The sequence below is a fragment of the Fistularia commersonii genome, chromosome 13 (assembly GCF_037954325.1).
Source record: "Fistularia commersonii isolate RoL2024-O1a breed Wild chromosome 13, RoL_Fcom_v1.0, whole genome shotgun sequence".
In the NCBI taxonomy this organism is placed as follows: Eukaryota; Metazoa; Chordata; class Actinopteri; order Syngnathiformes; family Fistulariidae; genus Fistularia; species Fistularia commersonii.
The window spans coordinates 1,667,606-1,689,509 of record NC_141296.1 but is presented as its reverse complement, the minus strand read 5'-3'; the positions used below and the strand labels follow the sequence as shown (position 1 = coordinate 1,689,509).

General features: G+C 38.7%; 2 protein-coding genes across 3 annotated transcripts in view; one reads left to right on the top strand and one right to left on the bottom strand.

The window, feature by feature from the left end:
• Nucleotides 1–1,850: 1,850 nt before the first annotated feature.
• ptcd3 (pentatricopeptide repeat domain 3) lies at nucleotides 1,851–18,810 on the bottom strand. 2 transcript variants are annotated; one of them, XR_015107022.1, is made up of 24 exons: nucleotides 18,698–18,810; nucleotides 18,094–18,146; nucleotides 15,862–15,901; nucleotides 15,714–15,759; nucleotides 15,535–15,603; nucleotides 13,345–13,449; nucleotides 13,101–13,224; nucleotides 12,890–12,993; nucleotides 11,837–12,001; nucleotides 11,129–11,189; nucleotides 9,295–9,377; nucleotides 8,223–8,367; nucleotides 8,091–8,141; nucleotides 7,912–8,001; nucleotides 7,720–7,748; nucleotides 7,383–7,489; nucleotides 7,105–7,183; nucleotides 5,876–5,966; nucleotides 5,326–5,411; nucleotides 5,101–5,246; nucleotides 4,985–5,026; nucleotides 4,449–4,607; nucleotides 2,736–2,844; nucleotides 1,851–2,440 (listed from the first exon to the last, which is right to left on the bottom strand). XR_015107022.1 is itself a non-coding variant. In XM_086158184.1 (23 exons), exons 1-23 carry the CDS (start codon nucleotides 18,784–18,786, stop codon nucleotides 2,799–2,801), a joined length of 2,010 nt encoding a protein of 669 aa, XP_086014310.1. In that variant the 5' UTR covers nucleotides 18,787–18,810; the 3' UTR covers nucleotides 2,670–2,798. The 2 variants fall into 2 exon arrangements, 1 of the variants encoding a protein (XP_086014310.1); XM_086158184.1 differs by lacking the exon at nucleotides 1,851–2,440 and having other exon boundaries at nucleotides 2,670–2,844.
• Nucleotides 18,811–19,055: 245 nt separating this feature from the next.
• polr1a (RNA polymerase I subunit A) overlaps nucleotides 19,056–21,904 on the top strand; it is a 36,476-nt gene continuing 33,627 nt past the window's right edge. The window contains exons 1-4 of the mRNA XM_086158371.1: nucleotides 19,056–19,203; nucleotides 19,370–19,478; nucleotides 19,946–20,041; nucleotides 20,487–20,636. Coding sequence (XP_086014497.1) covers nucleotides 19,127–19,203; nucleotides 19,370–19,478; nucleotides 19,946–20,041; nucleotides 20,487–20,636 — 432 coding nt within the window. The 5' untranslated portion in view covers nucleotides 19,056–19,126. The remainder of the gene's footprint in view (nucleotides 19,204–19,369; nucleotides 19,479–19,945; nucleotides 20,042–20,486; nucleotides 20,637–21,904) is intronic.

The window sequence follows — 21,904 nt, the reverse complement described above, 5'->3', positions numbered from 1 at the left end:
ATTTTATGTCGCAGGACTTATATTATGCCTTCAACTAACACGACCATAATATTCAAATAAAAAAAAAAAATGTTTTCTCAATGTGATTTATGTTCATATTTATTTTATTTGTTTATATTTTATTTGTATTCAGTTTCTATTTCATTTATTTGTTTATTTATTTGTTTCTTTGTTTTCATTTTTTATTTTTAAAAATGTATCTTATCTTATCTTAACCCCTCTTTTCTTTTCATCTTATAATACCTGCACATGTCAAATAATATTATTTTATGTCACAAGACTTATATTATGCCTTCAACTAATATGACCATACTATTCAAATAAAAATAAACATTTATCTTTTAAGCATAAGAGAAAACAGTCAGTCAATCCTTGTTCTTGTTAACAGCTGATGAACAAAAACAGATATTTAACCTTTACTTTGTTTTTTTTCCTCTCTCCAACCATTTTATGCACAGATTGTGCATTAAGAAAATAAGTCAATGACCTCATTGCAGATTGGATTCACAAACAACAATATTTACAAGACAAATTACAACACTGATTAAGAAGATTTGTTCATGTGATTTAAATATGATTATTGAAAAATTGCACAGACAAGTGCATCTGGGTGGATAAGCGAGAAAGTAAAAAAAAAAAGCGACAAATAGACATAACGCAATGATTTTGTTGTTTTTGTTAGTGATTTTGTTGTCAGCACATTCAACTATGTCAAAAACAAAGTATTTCATCAAAATATTTCATTCATTCACATCTGGGATGTTATTTTAGTGTTCTCTTTATTTTTTGGAGCAGGGTATATTTTACAATTTTATCTTTTAAGAATTTGTCCGTAACTTAAATAATGTGAAAATGAAAATGACTCGAGAAATTTATTTTGTTGGCAAAAAGCATTTTATCTTCAAATGTGTATATATTATGCAGAAATGCAGTATAAAGAGAGGTGCATCATGGACAGATAACTCAGGTAGTGTTAAAATTCATGCAGGAGCCACAAAAAGGACAGTAGCCACAATAAATGCCTTAATAGCAAACAGCTGCGACACATAAAAAGCAGCAATAATAACCTTGCAGTATTATTTAGGAAAATAGCAGCATTTTACTCACCAAAAATTCTGACCATTTGTAGACGAAATCCATCCTCCTTTCTTTCCTGAAGAAGACGAATCGGACCAATCCTTTTCCTGGTTGTGACAGGTTTGCTAGCTTAGGAGTTGCTCGGTCGTTCTTTACTTTGTCCAGCTTTTCTTCAAAACTCCATCTAGAAAATAGCTTTAACATTTTATCAGCAACTAAACCCGTTTCTTCTCCTCCTGCAGCCATTGTGAGTTGACAAAACCCATATTAAACAAACATAACTATATTTCTGTTAGAAGCTAGCTAGTACGGTTTCTCCTTGCTAATTCACTAGTCCGCTCTCTGACTATCTAATCAGAGGGCATGAATACGCTGGCGTTGCTGTAGCCTGCTAGAAGGCTCTGATGTCGTCATCAACTTTTTTTTTTTTTGCGTAAAGAGCTAGTACAGGAGTGCGGCTCTCTCATCCTTACACTGCGGCTCCGAGTGGCTTGGGAAAATAAATGAAGTGTATTTTATTTGTGTTGGTACCTTTTTTTTTTTATTTCAATTCTAAATTGGAAGATTATTGTGATCTTGAAATATTAAAGTAAAATTATATTTTTATTTTTCGACTCTCAAAATAAACGTCACATCAACAGGAGCCGGTACAGCCCCGATTTGCAGATGCTGTGCGCAGAAGTTCAGGAGCAGAAGCCCCATAAACCAGGTAAAATAGATATTTATGAAGATATTTTGCAAATAATTATTTTTCATTATTTACTGACATTGATTTTTTTTTCCCAATTTATTTTTAAATATCAGGTCAAGGTTCCACTACACGCTGTGAAAGCCCAAAGCTAAAAATATTCAAAATGTATTCATTACATAAATAAAATTTTATTTTGTAGCACTTCTGTAGCACTTTGTGAATTTCACACTTGTTTATACAAAGTCTAAAGGTAATAAAAAGCAATATAAACGGTGGTATCTTTATTTTAGACGTCAAAAAGTAATTGCGGCTCCCAGTGTTTCCTTTTCACGTTCACAAATACACAGCAATACCGTCAGAAATATCCTTTCATAATTAAATTAAAAGGTGTTTTATTTACAGTAGCTAAGGTTGAAAATGCATGGAAGAAAAAAATGCATAGAGACTGAAAGTTTATATATTTCATTTTCAGTATTTTACAGGTAAATTGTGGGAGAAATGTTGGAAGGCCAGGTTTAACTCACGATAACCTTCATCTTCATAGGATATGTTTTATTTCGGTGCTCGGTCAGCTTTTCAACTCACTGCTTGAGAAAAGTCGACTGAATAAAATCTATGCTGTCTTTAGGACGCTGAGTTTGGCTCTGCAGACTTCTAAGAGTCTCACAGCACCTGAAGAGGAGAAGCACGACAACAGTCCAGATTTTACAATTTAAATCCAATAATTTGTTCTTGTGAGAGTAAAATGATTCATCATCCCGGCCATCGATAGTCTTGAAATTTAGACGGAGACAAATGCAGAAAAAAAAAAAACAGTTGCGTCTCTTCTTGAAGAATATTATAAACAGCATGTTCAAGAAGAAAAAAAACACGTGGTATAAACTGACACACACAAATTAAGTTTCTCAAAACATCAAGACAATATTTTGACTTTTATTATACAGATACGGGAAAAACGATTCCATACATTTGTCACTTTTGTGTCAGGAAAGGGAAGTTTTCGTAGTGATGGTGTTAAAAAAAGTCACTTTCAGTCCGTCACTTCTCCGAAGGTCTCCAGCTCAGTTAATATGGCTCTGAAAAAAAAAAAACAAATTTACATTTTTTAGCATTCTTGTGGACGGAATTAAATTAATTACATTTTTCATGGGGAAAAACACGAGTATAAAATGTTAATAATGCAAAAACTATGCTGTTAAAGGACATAAAAGCTTTCTGTTTATTATCATGTGCAGGGATTTGATCTAAATTCTGTTTTTTCCCCCCCAAAGTAGCTTCATGATGGTTATTTTAGCAATATAGTGTTACTTTCTGCAGAGGAAGCCTCCACCCCAGATCTGAACCCGAGCAGTGTTTTATTACTGGACTTCTGTGCTTGGGAATATTCAAATGTTTGAAGGGAATATTCAAATGTTTGTACTTGTTAAGACCTTAAAACACTTGATAGCCTGAACCTTGACACTTTATATTTTATTGTATTCTTAGTCTCCCTCCTTCCTACGATTATCTATTATTGTTATGTTTTGCTTGAAACTCTGGCACAACAATTTCCTTCGGGATCAATAAAGTTGTTCTTATCTTATTGTTCTGGATTGTCCAAAACAAACACCATGTCTGGGCATAAAGGTGTCCACATGTGCACTTGGGACCAACGCGACTTAGGCTACATCCACCTTGTGGTCGTGTCGTCGGACTTGCGGCTGCAGGTCCCGGACACTCGGGTGAAGGACGGGGTGGAGCTGCTAACCGAACACCACCCGCTGGTGAGCCGGCTCCGATAGCGGGGGAGGATGCCCAAACGTAACGTGAGGGTCTGCTGGGAACGTCTGGTAGAGAAGGAGCTACAACCACGCCCGAGGTAGGCGGGGGACGCCGAGTCCAGACGGGCCATATTTCGTGCTCCTGTTGTCGAAGCGGTAGACTTGCAGCCATAAGGAGGTTGGCGTCTGTCGGGGAGGCGACCCTGGAACCCACTGGTGGACCCCGGCGGTGAGGTACGCTTGCAAACTGAAGGAGTCCTATCAGGCCTGTGGAGCTCCAGAGGCAGCTGAGAGGTACAGGCAGGCCAAGAGGCACGCGTCGCCAAGGCAAAAACTTCTTGGAGACCATGGAAAACCACTTCCTCAAACCTCCTTGGGCTTCAAGGAGACTCTGGTCCACCGTCCGAAGGATCAGGAGAAGGAGGCGGCGCTCTGTCAACACTGCGTACAGTGGGAGCGCTGGGTGCTGCTGACCTCCACTCAAGACGTAGATCAGAGGAAGGAATTCTTCCAAAAACCTCCTCAATTGAAACGCCTTTTCATTGAGGAAGCCTGGAGTCACTGCCGGGCGACTCTGGGCTCAAGCAGGTTGGAATGGGTGGAGAAAAGTGTCCGGGGTCTGATGTGATAGAAGAGCATCAGCCAGAAGGAAGGGAAAGGTGTACAAGACTGTGGTGAGACCAGCGATGCTGTTTGGACTGGAAACACTTCCAATGATGAAAAGACAGGAGGCAGAGAAGAAGAAGAAGACGGCTTATTTGACTTTTTAGCATCAGAGCTAAATAGAAGGGATTGTGGCAAAGTGCATTTCTTCCTTCATCTATGCTTCTTCTACCTGGCTGAACCTACAGAGAAGGTGCAACTCTTGTTCTTCTAAAGAACCAGAAAGGCAATAAACTGATCTGCCATAACATTCTCACCTTTGCTCTTCGCTCACTTCAAACTCAGCCAGAGTTCTTTTAGCTAATCTGGATGTTGCCTGCAAACAGAAGGCTGCTGACAGCTGAACCAGTTCCACGGCTCTTTGAGCAGAGCGTTCGCTCTGACATGCCGAGAGGAAGCTCTCCAACAGCTCAGCACTGTGGAATAATAAAGAAGAAAAATTCACAGTAAAGTGAACATAAGTATTGCCACTTTAACATATTTTAAACCAGATCTGGGCATTTTACGGCTGCGGGCTGCAATATTTTCAATCAATATTGAATTTAAAACCTCCTTATTTTTTTCCTTTTGTTTAATTTTCTATGGATGATTACATACAAAATAATGTCGGTACATTTATATGATCATTAATGATTTCGAAGTTGAAATAACAAATGTAAACATTTAAACTGCAATTTTCATTTCGCTCCATTTACATGACATCTAGTTGGCCGGCGCATAAAAACAAAATAAGAAATGTGACAAACAAACAAAATAATTGCCCACCCTCAAGTAAAACTTAAGTAAAACTTACGAGGGAACTCTGTTCTTTGTTTTGAAGAGCTTCAGCATCTCCCTGTAGGGAGGAAAAAATATGTAAACGTTGGAAAAGTTGGAAAATCTCTGCTGAAAAAGCGGTTGACGTCTCACCAGGCCTGCCGGGTCTTTCTGTCTCGCAGCAGCAGGATGGTGATGTGCGACAGGCTGGACGAACTCCACTCCAAACCCGCTCTTCCCCTGTTGCTATCAAACACATTCTTCACCTCCAGAGCGCATTCTGCAAACCTCTCCTGAACCTGAGGACACAGACGCACCTCGCAATTTCACTTTTTTTGCACAAAAAATCACGAAAATCCAACGTTCGGCTTATCTGACCTCGGGACTATGTATGTCTCTGGCCATCAGGCTCAGCACCTCCTCCACCAGATCGGGCTTGTTGTCGTGACCCAAAGAGCAGATATCTACAAAACAAAGTCAAATACTTATATATATATATATACTGCTCAAAAAAATAAAGGGAACACTTGAACAACACAATGTAACTCCAAGTCAATCCCACTTGTGTGAAATCATAGTGTCCACTCAGGAAGCAACACAGATTCATTTGGACTTGTTTTAAGGACATTACATCAAAGTTGGATCAGCCTGGAGTTTGTTTTTACACTTTAATTTGGAGTGTGATTCCTAATCCAGACCTCCATGGGTTGATACAATTGATTTCCATTGATCATTTTTGTGGGATTTTGTCGTCAGCACATTCAACTGTGTAAAGAGCAAAGTATTTCATAAGAATATTTCATTCATTTAGATCTAGGATGTGTTTTTTTAAGTGTTCCCTTTATCTTTTTGAGCAGTGTATATATATCATATACTTATACGTAACACTTGCTATCAGACAGATTCTGTATTTCTGACAATCTTTCACCTTTCCAGATTGACGGCAACATATCCAGACGGTTGTCTGTGTCTAAAGCCTGGAGCAAGTCTCTCAGTCCCCGAGGGTTTGGGTAGTATAACTGAAACAATAGATCATTATTAAAAGCAGTATGGGAAACATTCAAAAGTTATTTAGGTGTTTGTATTATTGAGGCCGTCCAAATCAATGTGTCGATCCACGTTATTTAACTTGCGGGACTGATTTCATTAAATACTGCGATGCAATCAACACATACGTAGCAAACAATGAATGCCACAATTCCATTCACAGGCGCTCGAAGCGTCTCGCTCAAGAAGGATGAAGAAGCCAGAAAGAAATTTGCACATTCTGCAAGAAGGGGTTTTTGTTTCGCCCAAACGCTTCCAGCTTAAAGCCCCACGTGAACGTGAAGCGGACATTAGTTGGCTCGCTCGGCTTGCGCCGAAACCTAGAGGAACTCAGATCATGTAGAGTCTGTCTTAAAAGCTGCCTAAAGGAAGGCAACACCGATATTTGCTTGATTAGAAGTAAAAAAGAGGAAACTGAGGTTTCGTAAATATGGTGAAGAAAGGGAAAAAAAAATGTGGTTGGTAGTTATGGTGTTGATTTTTTATTTGAATTTTGCAAAACGTACACCATATCTGTTCTTTTAAGCCCACTTTAAGTGTGTGTGTGTGTCCACATATATACATATATACGTACACACCATACACACACACACCATACACACACACACACATATATATACATACATATAAACACACTTATACATACACACATACATAAATATACATACATATATACACATATATACATATATTCATGCACACATACACATATATGCACACACACACACATATACATATATACATACACACAGATACGTACATACATACATATATTTATACATACACATACATACCTATAAACATACACACATACATATATACATAATACATATATATGCACACACATACATACATATATATATATACACATACATACATCCATACATACCAACATATACACACACACACACATACACACACACACACACACATATACACACAAGCACACACACATATATATATATATATAATTTATATAATTATAAAAAATATAATTTAGCATAATTTGTTACTGTTAGTACTGGTTACCTAGTTTGAGGTTGCAAGATTTTTAAAATCTAATTCCAAGTTTTGACAAGTTTTAATTACAATTATTATTCAAGTACTGACCGAAGGAATGAGGTCCTTGTACCACTTCAACACGATGTCGATGCTCTCCATCATACACAAGAGGTTAAAGAAGCGACCGCTGGAAAAGAAGGTGGGAATTGTGTCATAACGAAAAGGTACAGTCATGATTGAATATAAAGGGATTTATTTTGCTGCTCTACATTTAGTGAAAGTGAATCGCTGATCTAGAAAACACATTTAATTTTAATGCACGAGTGAAGCGAGGCAGGAATTCAACCACGAGCTCTCCATTTGTGATGGTTTGGGATCTTACTTACTAATAAATGCTCTGTTGGTAAGGATCTCCTAGCAGCCTCCAGTTCTCCCCCACTTCCACCAAGCTCTGGACTTTATAAGCCAGCTCAAGATCTTTAGTATCCAAACACTGTCATAGCAGAAGTTATTGACGTGCAAAAACAAATCAACAAAAAAACATCATTACGGTTACAGATTTGATTGAAATGTATGTAAGAAACCTCATTTTGCAGGAGGATGGCAGGACTAGGATTTAAAATGATTACTACAACGAAGTTGAAATTCATAACGTTTGAATAAATGATTCACGCTGAGCAATATTAAATATCAATATAAAACAGGGAAAACCAGATAACTTACTATCCGCATTGCACTGGAGAAAAACAGAACTGATGGGAGACAAGAAGGGAAAATTCACATGAATACTTGTGTTCTTATTTGTAACAACACTTGGAAAAATGTAATACCTTGAACTAACAACTTCTTGTATGCAACTGTACACACACACACACACACACACACACACACATTTAAGTACTGTAAAAATCACACCATCATTAGGGTCCTGACAGTAAAAACTGTTTCCTGCCACCTCTGACATCACTTCCTGCAAAAGGTCAGGGCTGCCATGGCCAGAAGAGGCTGAATGGGAGACAAAATATTTGAACGGCAGTTGTTAGCAACAGCTTTTATGATTGGTGAGTTAAAATGTGCTGCACTGTCTGAAGCACCTGCTTTGTAAAAGATGCCTAGGATGTGGTCAAAGGAGGCCAAGCTTGGAGCTAAACAAACAAACAAACATATTCTGTTTACAAAATCCCAAGATTGTCATGCGTGTGCAAAGCTGAACCGTGTTTCGGTACCTATGCCGACCGCCTTCATCTCATTCATGGTATTCAGCGCTTGAGATTTGGCCAAGGAGCCGCAGCGTCTCAGGGCTTTGAGTGTGCAGTTGAAGGTGAGAAGGTTGGGCTGAACTTTCTGCTGGCTCATTTGTTTTAACAGCTCCTGCAAATAGACACCAGACAGTCAGGCAAAAGATGGCTCCCTGCACATATTGTTAGGATTATCTGTCACTGGGTACTTAAGACACTTTATAGTCTTCACTTGTTATTTAAGACATTTGTATTTTAATTCCTCTTCTTTCAGCTGCAGGGAATCTTCAAATCTTTGCACTTAAGACCTTAAAACACTTTATAGCCTTGACTTTGACACTTTTTTACTTTTATTTCTTAGTCTCCCCCCCCCCTTTTTTTTTTTTACTGTTTATACAATTTCCTACTATTATTTATTATTGTTATGTTTTACTTGAAACTCTGGCACAACAATTTCCTATTCGGGATAAAAAAAGTTGTGCTTATTCTTATTCTAATTATTTCTTATTCCCCCCCTTTTTATTTACTGTTTATACAATATTCTACTATTATTTATTGTTGTTATGTTTTTCTTGTAACTTTGGCACAACAATTTCCTTCGGGATAAATAAAGTTGTCCTTATTCTTATTCTAATTATTTCTTATCCCCCCTTTTTTGTACTGTTTATACAATTTTCTACTATTATTTTTTTATTGTTATGTCTTTCTTGTAACTTTGGCACAACAATTTCCTTCGGGATAAATAAAGTTGTTCTTATTCTTATTCTCTTGATGTGGAGAAACATTAAGAGCAAAAGCCCTTTTGTGTTCTTGACTCAATTAAAACATACTTTCAAGTTGGAAGAGTATATTGAAAATACATTTAACATATTGACACTATAACTGGATCACTGAGCTGGCAGCAGAAATCATGAGATATCGAAAACTTCATGCACTTAGCATTTAGCTCTGCTTGTGACAAATATAGCAACATTGGTCAACGCACGAGAAATATTGTTTCCTAAAAACAGCAGAAATATGAAACTCCAGTGACTAAGCAGAGGAGAGAGAATGATTTTACCGCGATGACGTCCCATCGCTCGTTATATTTCTCTCTGACTTCAGGAGCCGCTGATATCAGAGCATTGAAGATGTGGACATCAGCTGGAGACAGAAGAATATGTAAATGGACACAAACCAAAGATTGACTGATAACATCATCATTATCATTAAAAAAATATACCTTAAGATCAATAATGATCGCAACATTTAAAACAATTAAAATCCGTGATTCAGAAAACTGTGCCATAGAGGTTTTGGAAACAGGCTAAACGACATTTAATCCATCTCAAACAGCTGTTTTGCTTTTATACTGGCTCGATAAAAATCACTGTATGACCTACTTTGGTCACTATTTCTGGGCAATCTTCTTATTTTGCACGAAAATTACACGTACTTGTTGTCGTAACTTGTGTCACCTTTCAGGTTTTCATCAACAGACATACTTTGGAGACAAAATCTTCTATTTGGGTTCTTATATGTGACCCTGATGTGGCTCCATCACACCACAAAAATATGCAACTTTCAGATTAAGACAAATAGTTTGAGTCTTATGAATTTTCAGATGCGTCTAGATTATGGCGGCTTGTTATGTAAGCGGAAGAGTTGAAACGCACATGAAACGTCTTCAAGTGATTCGCTTTTTTTTTGTTTTCTTCATTGCAGTTAGAGTATCCTCGGCTTTTCGCCGGTCCCTCACTAGTTTCTCGCTCGCTTTCTTTCTGCTGCTCCATTGGCGTTTTCGGCTGCATATTTCACAACTTGCAGCTTGTAATCTGCAGAATATGATTTTCCTTTTGGGGGAGCCTTTGTGTTCAGTCTTTCTCAGTCGTCTATAAGTTGACGTTTACGTTTTAAATTTTCCCTGCTTCAGGAGTAATAGGAGTAGCAGATACTGGAACGCCAGCCTAAAGCGCACTCTCCCGGCTGTCAGTGTGAAAACAACGTGAATATACCGTACATATTTTAAAATAGAAGTCGCAGGACCAGCCAAAACATTAAAAAAGTCTGAAAAACACGGTACTTTGGCGGATGTCTCCATGTCAGAGGTCAAGTTCTGAGTTCTGCATGAATCAAGTCAATGCCATTGACAGATCGATGGCAGAATGCTGAGTGTGCGCTTCAGTTTTTGCTGCTGTGACTTGACAACCGTGGCGTGCTGCGTCCAAACCAAAGACGCAGAGGTGGCAAAGTGTTTCAGAGGTTCATCAGCAGGCTTATGATAGGAATCGAGGAGAACCCGAATGCTTAAGTTGGACAGGACATAACGTTGTAGAAAGACATGGCCGTGGTGACCCGAACAACGATGGTCATCGATGGTCGAACCAAACGGTTGCACGTGCATCGCGGTGCAGATCACTACACGTGCATCTCCCACGGTCCACTTGTGCACGTCTTAAAGATTTCCTCTCAAACAGACTATATACTGCAGGTCGGTCAAAGGCCACAATGCCAGGATGTTAAATTGCTCCTTTCTTTGAGCCAAAACTCTTCTAACAGCAAGCATGTGCAATGACTACCACAAGATCTGCAAAATTCCAAAACATATTTAAAAAATTCAATAATTCTACCACCTCTTATGTGCAACATTTAACCAAAATATGTGTAATCATCGCTGTGCTTTATTATTCTGTGAATTCTTCGCCGTGTGTAATTACTATGCATCTCAATTTCACTGCATTTACACAGACAATGGATTTTTCTACTTCGTCTAGGTTTCAAAGAACAGTATGCTGAAAAGTTTGAATAGTTGACAAAAGAAAATGCTGTGGTCGCATCAAGTTAAAACTCTAAAATTCACATTTGAACCATGAGCTGCGAAGTATAAGAATTTATTGATATCAGTTGCAACTGACCTGTCATTCTGTTGTTTAGCATGTCTGAGTACATGCTAAAAGCTTTTGCATAGGCTCCATGCTGGGGGGACACACAGACACACACAAACAAACAACTTGATACAGCAACCATTGCACAGCGCACGTGAAATTGTTAATTAATTAACAATATTTGATAATAATAATAATAATTAGTTTTATTAATAGTGAAAAAACAAGGAGCCATATGATGACAATGATGCCTCGCAATGACACATTAATGTCCTGTACTTGGATTCAACACTGTTACACCAATAATGTTGGACCCTCAACAAAATATTGGAGGCATAAAACATTTTATCACCTATAATAGTGTTCAAATCAACCCTAAATTCAACCAACCAAATCGAAACAACTGGTTTTGATACCTGCTTAAGAGGCGGTACACTAATGACACATTTTACGGATAAAATCAGAAAGCTTGCATATTTACAAACAAATAGGCTGCGTTTTGATGCGCCCTTAAGTAATGTATATGGAAAATTACAACATTTACGTACACAATCATACTTTACATGTTGAGTACAGGACTTTGGATCCCATACAGAAATATAAATTTGGTAAATGGAGATGAAAATTGAGCCGTCGTTAATATACATATACATATAGATAAAGTTTATTCCTGGATAATTGTAGAACAACTCCACAAGTTTAACTGTCTTCTCTAGAAAAAGTAACAGCAATTCCTACCTGAACCATGCCACGAATCAAAGAAGAGTAACACTTGGTATCTCTCTGTGGAAGAAGGTTGAAGATTCTTTCGGCATTGTTGTTTTCCCTCCAACGGAGCTTCAGCAAGTCTGATGCCTGATGAACCCTTCCTTTCCTCCCGGTCTTGTCCTCCCATGACTCCTCCTGACCACACACACACACACACATATACACAAAATACAGGCTAAATAGCAGTTAAATGTCATCTGACCTTGCGATATAGGGACAGATAGATGGACCAAATACAAAAATAAAACTTTATTTTAAAAAAAGTTGCTAACAATGAGACCAGTTGTGATGTTTCCATTATTCACATGAACAACACAAACCTGGCTAGTTTTTCTAGCGCGTTGCATCAAACACAACGGATTTGCGGACAAACTGGTGTTGTGACGATCTTTGTACCGTAATTTCCGGACTATTGAGCGCACCTCAATATAAGCCGCACCGTTTGGTCCGGACTCCAAATGAAAGTGTAAAAACACACTCCAGTTCGATCCAACGTTGATGTCATGTCCTTAAAACAAGTCCTAATCAATCTGTGTTGCTTCCTAAGTTGATTTCACCCAAGTGTGGTTGACTTGGAGTTACACTGTGTTGTTTCAGTGTTTCCTTTGTTTTTTTGAGCACTGTATATATAGATGTAGCGTAATTTCCTGAGTATAGGGCGCACCTCAATATAAGCCGCACCGGCTAGCCGATCACTATCTCGGTCTTCCTCCCGCGCACTAAAACCGCCAAAGTCGTCTTCTTCGGTGTCGGAGTTGAACGGACTCAGAATTTCCCGGTCATTTCGTCGGTCCCATGTGACGAGGATAAATATTTTAGCGGCGTGAAGCTCGTTAGCGTCCCCCACCCAAAAAAGTCCATATATTAGCCGCATCGTTGTTTAAGTGAAAAAAGTCGCGGCTTATCGTCCGGAAATTACGGTAATTATATGTTCGACCATTCAATTGTCGGTAAAGCCCGAGAGAGGTGTAACAATCGCAGCTTTGAGAGGAGGCTTGTGAATTTAGTGTCCCTGACACTCACCGTATCCTCGGTCCCTGGTGCTTCCTCTTGGACCGGGTCTCTGTCACAATAGAGACAAATGAGGTCTAGTAGGTCATGCGTTGTTTCCATGGATATGGCTGTACCTGGGGTATATTAATCGTGGAGACAAAGTTGAATTAGGACACTGTATACGAGTGTGTGTGTGTGTGTGTGTGTGTGAGAGAGGGAGGTACCTTCTGCAAGGGCTCACCTGTTTGTAGCAGTTGATCATAAACATCCACAGCAGCTTTGACTTTCCTCAAGCCGATCAACTCTTTCAGTGCTGCCACACTGACCTCGCCAAGACTCTGAACCACTGAGTCCGGCATCAGACACTGCCAGAGACACACACCGAGCCTCAAATGTTACTTCATCCGACAAATAGCTTCCACTCAGTAGAAACATGTGAATATACGCTTTGTCCATTACTTTTGGAAACTCTGTGTTTGCCTTACTGGTATGTGTGGCTCTGCAAAGCTTTCGCTGAAGAACTTTGGATTGCTGTTCACAAAGAATTTGGCTGCCGATCTACCGGACTCCTGGGAAAGAGAGTACAGCTTCTGCAAAGAGACAGAAACGGTATCAACATTGCGGATGCGACAACTTGGACATGAAATGACTTCTTTGCCGCAAGTTTTCAAAGAATATCTAGAACAATTGAAAAAAAAAAAGTCATGGTAAAAACACAAATAGAGCATAAGATTGCACTGTACAATTTCATGACCCCCAAAAAATACTCAGCATACATGGCAATTAGCCAGACATAATGAGCAATAACATCTACACATTTAATGCTACTTCCTAAAATCCAACATTTAAACAACCGGTTTTCCCTTTCATGTCTTGATCATTGTTTGCATCTATGTACTTTTAATTGCTCTTTGAATTAAGGACCATTCAGCAAATATCAAATGCGGCAGAAGTGCAATGAACACTATCCAAATATCGGAACAGTATCAACAGCAATTTCTTTTGCGGTAGACTTAAAACAGTTGAGTTTAACAAGACAAAAGATCAATATTTCAGCTTTATTTCCAGGTATTTAAATTTGGATCCAAAACAAAACTTCTACATTAAAAAGGATTGTAACAGGACACCAGATTTGGGGGATTTCAAAAGTATTAGAACAAAAATACGAGATAGACTTATGATTAAATTGAACGATACTTCATGTTTCGTAGCAAATCCCTTGCTTTCACAGACCGCCGTGCAGCCCAGCCATGGAATGATCTCCACCCTGTTCCACAGAAGACCTTGTATGTTTGGGATCATACGGAGGTTCCACCTTTCCACCGGTTCAACTTTGTCTCATCGGTCCGTTAAACCTTGTTCAAAAATGTTCAAGCTCATCGTTGATCATTTTTGCAAATTCCAGTCAGTCCCTTCTTTTCTTCTAACAGATGAGTGGTTTACATCTTCCTGTGTCGCCTCCCAAGTTTGTTGCTGATGCCACTAACTGTTTTTTGGTGGTTTTTCTTGAGAACTCTCACAATGTTCCTGTCCTTCGTCCACCTGTTTGGCTTTTGTTACTAAGTACACCAACGGTTTCTTTCTTTCTTCTTCAGGAAACTCCCAACGGTTGTCCCATTGGTCAATGTCTGTGCTATGGCTTCGACTGACTCTTCTTTCTGCTTGACAAATGATCGACTTTCACCCTTTGACGTCTCTCTGCTTTTCAAACAGGTTACGCCTCTCACTCCAATGACAACAAACCACTTTTCCAGCTCTGTCCCGTTCAGAGGTTTTCTACTGACCAGGCAGTGGTCGGGGGGATCCTGGGCTGTTTCGGACTCCATTATCTCTCTTCGCGTGCAGAACCATCTGCGGCTCAACGTGTCAAAGACAAAGGATTTCAGAAGGTCCGAAACAATTGCTATCCCTGTTTCCATCTAAGCGTAGCTCACAAGAAGGGCCTCGGACAGCTGATATCCTTTAACGTTTACCGGACAATGCTAAGGATGTTCATTTCTATTTTTTTCTGTTTTATTTTTATCAATTTACATGTCTTCCCTGTACAAAGCAACTAAGAACACTCACATTCCTCTGGGATCAATAAGCTACTTCTGATTCTGACAAATGCAGTCTGCAATCTGAAACTGATGATGTATTGATAGCCGCTTGATAGCCTTAACCTTGACACTTTATATTTTATTGTATTTCTTATTCTCCCTCCTTCCTACTATTGTCTATTATTGTTATGTTTTGCTTGAAACTCTGGCACAACAATTTACTTCGGGATAAATAAAGTTGTTCTTATCTTATCTTATCTTATCTTATCTTATTGTTTGATAATCCATGTAGTAGGACACATCTGGGCAAATGAAAAGTCTACCAATACTCGGTGCCCCGTTGCAAATTATTCTATCTTCTAAATTATGTTTCAGATCCAGATGCAAATAGTTGGAAATAAAAATGAAATGTTTTGTCGCGTATCAATTGTTCCATCTCTTCAGTCCACAAGAAAAATTAAGGAATCGACCGGACTTTTGCAATACTTGAAGAGAAAAAAGCTCAAGGAAAATCATTAGATACTAAATATCTCAAAATACAATAACACAGTGATAAAACATGAATGAGAAAAGGGTGTTGAGACAGTTAAAGGACCAAATAAATAAATGTCATGTAAATGTAAAGCTCAGACATACAAACTCAGAGGACATCCTCGGAGAGAGGTAGGGATCATCCTGGAACCTGAAGGGATAAGCCGTACGGTCCTAGCAGACAAAGGGGGAAAAAAAAAGAATTTAAATATACCAACGAAGATAAACCAAATTCTTTGTACGGACCGTGAGGAGTCTGGAGAAAGAAGGGAAGAACCGCTCACCCTTCGGACGGTTGAAGCCAGAGCCTCCAGTACGGCCTCTTTGGTCCTGTTCAGTAAGATTTGCATTCATTTCGGGCCGTGCACAAGGAGAATTTGACTTTATGTTACGATACTATTAATACTGGATAACCGTGATATCTATACTTACCATTCTTTCTTCAGCGGGACAACACATCCTTCTGTGGATTCTGCAACACCAGTGAGAAGAAACGATGGAATTGATCAAAGGGTAGACAGAATAGTTACGACAAAAAAATCGACATCAATTTAATACAAATTAGGGGATTCCTTTTAATATTGTTTGCCCATGTCATTGTCATAACCAGAAACTGTTAAAAAACAAAGTACTGAGCTTCTGACTATTCAACATGAAATAACAAAATGCCATAATTAGCCATGCAAGCCCCCAGTTAATGGTATATCATGCAAAACCAGATCTGAACACAATCTAGAAAACCCAGCCATCTTCTCTGGAGCAAAGCTCATGTAAAAGGTCTGATGTTCTGCGCTCACATCAATCACAACTGGAAATTCTTTCTGGAAGGCCAGGATGGCGAATCCGCTGGGCAAAATATGAGGGTGACCGTCCAGCTTGTTAGCTGCAGGACGTTGGAAAGCCTGCATCTCTGATATAATGAGGTCGCGCTGCTACACAACCAGTACCAGGGCACGGCCAGCTCGCACCTTTGGAAAAGCACCATCAACACCAAAAAGCGCGAGGAGGTTTTAGAGAAACATTTGCTTCCAAATAGACGTCCCTTTCAGCGAAAGCTTTGCATATGTTAGCAGACGACGCTAAACCACATACTGCTTATGTTACTGAACTTTCCCGCCTGCGGTAGAAAACATCCGGTGCATCGCAAAAAAATGCAAAAATCTGCCGACGTGAACGTTTAAGCAGCAAGAAAACCTGCATCTGACAAGAACGACACAACATTCCTCTCCTAAAACTCTGATCTACTCGTTTTTGTAAACTGCCTGTGGAAGAATGGATGCAGGACAGTGGCTGCAGCGGTACGATTTCAAAATAAGCTCATATCTTCCATGAAATGGTAAAATGTCCAAGTTTCATCTTATATAATGTTAACGTTCTGTTAAAGATAAAATGTGGTTTGGGGAGATTTGCATTCCCCCCAAACTATGCATTCTATTTTTATAAACATTTCACACAGCATTGCAACTATAATTGGTACACCTAATCTAATTAAGAGGGAGGACATTTTGTCAGAACTTAAGAAAGATAAAAAGCATTGATTAATTTGCCTCGATCACTTAGAACATGTTTAATTTGATAAAATGGGATTCAAAAAAGTCCATTTCTCCTACCATGAATCAGGAAGTTGGAGAGGAGTGGCTATCTTAGTATCTAGTGCTGTAAACTATGAACATATATCCAAATATAAAGATAAAGAAGTTGGTTTTATTATACTTGAAGTTAAAAGGAGGTAAAATAGAAGCTATTCCTGTGAGATTCTTTAACCTGTAAGAAACAAGGAACCGGGAGACTTAAAAAACATCAGTCGATATTTTGATGCAATAAATGGGGATGGAGGAGAGAGATAAAGCCAACCAGATGCAATCATTCATTATATCTCAAATCGACTATTTCCTTACATTTAAAGAAGACCTCTACAGACCAGACAACTGTGAAATTAGATCATGGGCTTTTTACATCTCAGGTGACCTTCACCAGAACAGATCACCTGGAGGTCACACTCAAAACATTTTAAATAACCCAGTTATCACAGAAAAATGTAAAACTGAAATGAATCTATACTCAGAACAAAATGATAATGCTGTCCATATGCTGGAATGCTTTAAAGTTAGAATAATAACTCTACACAGAAGATAATGAGACTACAAACACCTAAAAAAAAATAGAAATGAAATGGAAAAACTTCATGCATTGACGTCACGCAGGCATGAGGGACGCCAGAAGGGCCACAAGTGGCCCCTGAAATTTCCAAGTCTGGTCAGAGGAAAACCAAAGAGAAGATTTATGGACGTAGTGAGAGAGGATATGAGAGAGGAATGATGGTGAGCTACAGCGAGACAAAATACATGCGGGTGGACAGTTGGAGAATATGATGAAAAAGAAAAATCTTATATGTTTTGCATGTTAATGTTGAAAGTGCAAGGCGGGTGTAGTGAAGGTGGACTTAAAGTTTAATCGTGAGAGTCCAGAATGCAGAGAATAGGGTTAAATGGATGGCACAGGATTTGTGATGGCAACTCCTGAAGGGAGCAGCCAAAAGGAAAGAGCAACTAAAAGTTACACACACAAAGAGAAATCTTATGATAGTCCATGATTTTAATGTTGAGTAGTAGGTTACACACGTGTTTCGCTTTCATTCATAAGCAAATCATCACTCTGACTAACCTTTGTATGATTCTGCGGCTTGTTTCTCCAAAGCTGATGTCCAACCAAAACTCCTGAGAAAACAACGATGCAAAATGTGCATTAAACACTTAAAAATGCGTCTTCTAACCACTGTATTAGACCCAAGATAAAGCCGATTAATAATGACATTTAGGATAGATGAAATATCTGTCTTTAATGGTACTAATTATACAATTTAATTGTATGGAAAAAGGGAAACTTAAAACAGGAAGGATACATAATATAAAATCCAAAGGTGAGGTTTGGAAAACATTAAATCTGTATTGCATTGTTTCTTACATTAGTCCCAAGCGCTGCATTTATATGTGAATACTGCACATTCTGTACATATGCAATTCAGATTAGATACTAGCTGCATTTCGTTACTCTGTATCCTTACATGCGTAATGACAATAAAGTTGAATCTAATCTGAATTTATCTAAAATAATCTAAACTTAAATAATCTAAGCTGTCAAGACGTACTGTTAAGGGATGATGGCTCAAGGAGGCAGTATTACACCGTAATTTAGAAGCTGGTAATAACGCTAACGAAATTGAATTTGATTGTACGCATCTCCTTTTTTTTAGTTATTATTCATTTACCTTAAATCCCACAGTTTCACGATGTTTCTGGCCAAAATTCGTCTGTTTTCTCGGATGCAGTGTCCTACATACGTCCCGACCGCCGCCATGTTTTACAAACCTGAGGGCTTCTGGGAGGGAGAATCCATCTACAACATTTTTAGGGGTATGACGTAATCATAATAATCATATTAAAGTTTTTTTTTGTTACATTTCACGTGATTTATGAAAATAAAATATTCGAATTTAAAAATATAATATCGCTATGATTTCTTAAGCGATAACTTTGTCAAAAATGTTGTAATTATTGGATTGGTTTTATCTGCATCCCCCCTCCTATGTGGTCTTACCTTCCCACATGTTTTTTACAGGAAGTCGCTGTCGCATGTGGTTTTCAGCGTCGCCGTGTTTTTGCGACCAAAACAACCAGAGTTTGGGGAATTATTCAAAATGTTGTTTGGAAAAGAAGTCCCTTGGCGGCGTTTGGAGGGCATGTCTTTTGGCATGTTTTCTGCCGAAGAGATAAGGTGAGAAGTTACCTGCCCGTGGTTGCATGACATTTCTCAGAACACGCCTGAGCAGACTGGAAATGTCCAGTTTAAATCATAAACTATGTTATAGACATATTCTCAATAACTCTGCAGGGATTAGTGAATACTGTTAGAGTTATTCTATTTCTTGGGTCTCTTCTAGGAAGTTGAGCGTCAAGACGATCACCAACCATCGATTCCTCGATGGTGTGGGGAATGTGGCACAAAACAGCCTGTACGACCTGGCCCTGGGGCCAGCAGACAACAAAGAGGTACGGTTTAATGTGAAATTTGCACAATTTTCAGTTTTTCTCATGTGCTGACATTTAGCTAAGACGACATGTTTGTTTGAAATGCAACATCTTCTTTTGGCTTTTCAGCGAACCAACCTTCTCCATCTATTCTCTGCATCCTCCTCTCTCACAACAACTAACTTCATATCCTCTCTCACTGCATCCATATATCTTCTCTTTGGTCCAATTCCAGCATCCGTCTACCAACATATTCACTATTTCTCGTCTGTGCACGAGCCAAACATCTCAGTCTGGCTTCTCTGACCTTCTCTCCAAAACATTCAACACGATGGACTCATTTCTGACCCTATCCATCCTCAGCATCTTCATCGCTGCGACCTCCAGCGACGCCTCCTGTCTTTCCATCATTTGTTTTAAATGTAACATACATTGTTTAAAGCTGAAAAATTGCTCATTGAATTTGTACTTTTTCCTTTTACCATAAGGTTTGTTCAACTTGCTGTCAGGATTTTAACAGTTGTCCCGGACACTTGGGACATGTAGAGCTCCCTCTACCTGTGTACAACCCACTGCTTTTTGATGTAAGTTTCTCACTACACAACTCAAAAGCTGGACAATATATCATAATATTTTTGCATGAAAGTAATTCATTAGCACTCACCACGGAGAGCTAGAAAAGAATAACACACGCACATCCGCGACCCAATTAGGGATGGGTGCCGACTAAGTAGAGTTTTGAAAACAACAAAAAGAAAAAACGATTTATTTTAATTGTAACACAAAAAACGTATTCTCGCACGCATGACGTTTCGAGCAAAGCATAGGCTGTTAACACACTTCTCCGGTAAGCGAGAATACGTTTTTTGTGATATATGTAAAATGAATCATCCTTTCTTTTTGTTGTGCGGATGATTTCAAAACTCTACTTGGTTTTCCTCCCATGGAGGTTTGTGTGCCGGCCTGACGACCGTCCGACACTGAAAGGATTTTATGCATCTGGCATTTATGATTGAATCTCCTCACCAGAAACTGTATCTGTTGATCCGTGGCTCGTGCCTGGTTTGTCACCTGTTAACCTGCCCCCGCGCCGCCATCCATCTGCTGGTGAACCAGCTGAAGTTGGTTGACTGTGGAGCCCTGCAGGAGGTCTACCAGGTAGAGCAAGTTCTCAACCAGGTGAGGTTTCATTTTTGCTAGTTTGCATTCACCAAATCATACATCAGCCAAACACTGTATAATTAGCTGTATTATTATATAAAAACGCTTCAGGAAGCCCACTTGGTAATTGAAAGTTTTTTTCTCGAGATGATATTGAATTGGTTTTTGTCGTTGTTTTGATTGGTTGGTTATTATTAATTTTTTGTTGATGACCAATTAACCATTTATTGATGGCATTTTCATGTAATTTAGACACATTTTCCTACCCGAGGCTATCAGACTTTTTAATTCCTCTTCCTTCAAGATTTGAGAATCTTCAAATCTTTGTACTTAAGACCTTAAAACACTTTATAGCCTTGACTTTGACACTTTATTGTTTTATTTTGTATTACTTATTCTCCCCCCCCCTTTTTTCACAATTTCCTACTATTATTTATTATTGTTATGTTTTACATGAAACTGTGGCACAACAATTTCCTTCGGGATAAATAAAGTTATCCTTATTCTTAATAGGGAGGTAAATTAGCGTAGAAAAGGAAATGAATTAAAATGTAAGATTTTTGCAAGCCAATGATCCATGTCTATTTGTGTGCAGCGTGCAGTTATTAATATCAAATTATGCAACGCGCAACATTAATGTTACCGAAACCATAAGGCGCGATATCAATAAATATGTCTTTTTTTCATACACAAGGCACACCGCGTTTTAAGGAGCGTGATAAAACATACGGTAAATAAAGCCAAAACAAAAGTCAGTTTAGTTAAACTTTATCATCTCGCCATGTTCCCTCAGAAACTGTTCCTTTTTACTCGACGCAGTTCATCTGTTTGCTTCCTCCACTTTAAACCAATCAGAGAATGGTACGTTGTACGCTTACAACATACCGTTCTCTGATTGGTTAATGGTTACCGGCGATAGCGTGAGGTTGGGGCAGCGTGTAATGTTGTCTGACATTGCAACCCATATTCAACCAAAGACAATCAATCAGGCGAAGCGGTTTGGTCGCTTACTAAAGTTGCACTAAAACATTTTGACAGATGTTTGCAGCGCAGTGTGACACATGAAATTGGTGTGATGTCAGTGAGCACAACAAGAATTCATATATAAGGCGCGCTGGATTATAAGGCGCACGGCTGATTTTTGAGAAAATGTAAGGATTTTAAGTGCGCCTTATTGTGCGAAAAATAGGGTATGTTGTACATCTCCACTTTGATTACTATTAAACTGTATTTTCTTAGTTCCATATATTTATTCAATTTCAAAATCTGCTGTCTATTTAGGTTCA

What these genes read in the sequence shown, in the direction of transcription:
- ptcd3 (XM_086158184.1), bottom strand. Translation starts at nt 18,786, where the DNA reads ATGGCGGCGGTCGGGACGTATGTAGGACACTGCATCCGAGAAAACAGA. An exon ending in GTCCCGCTGAAGAAAGAATG is followed by an intron (nt 15,760 to 15,861) that starts GTAAGTATAGAT and finishes CTTACTGAACAG; the next exon opens with GACCAAAGAGGCCGTACTGG. An exon ending in CACCAGGGACCGAGGATACG is followed by an intron (nt 12,002 to 12,889) that starts GTGAGTGTCAGG and finishes GTGTGTGGTCAG; the next exon opens with GAGGAGTCATGGGAGGACAA.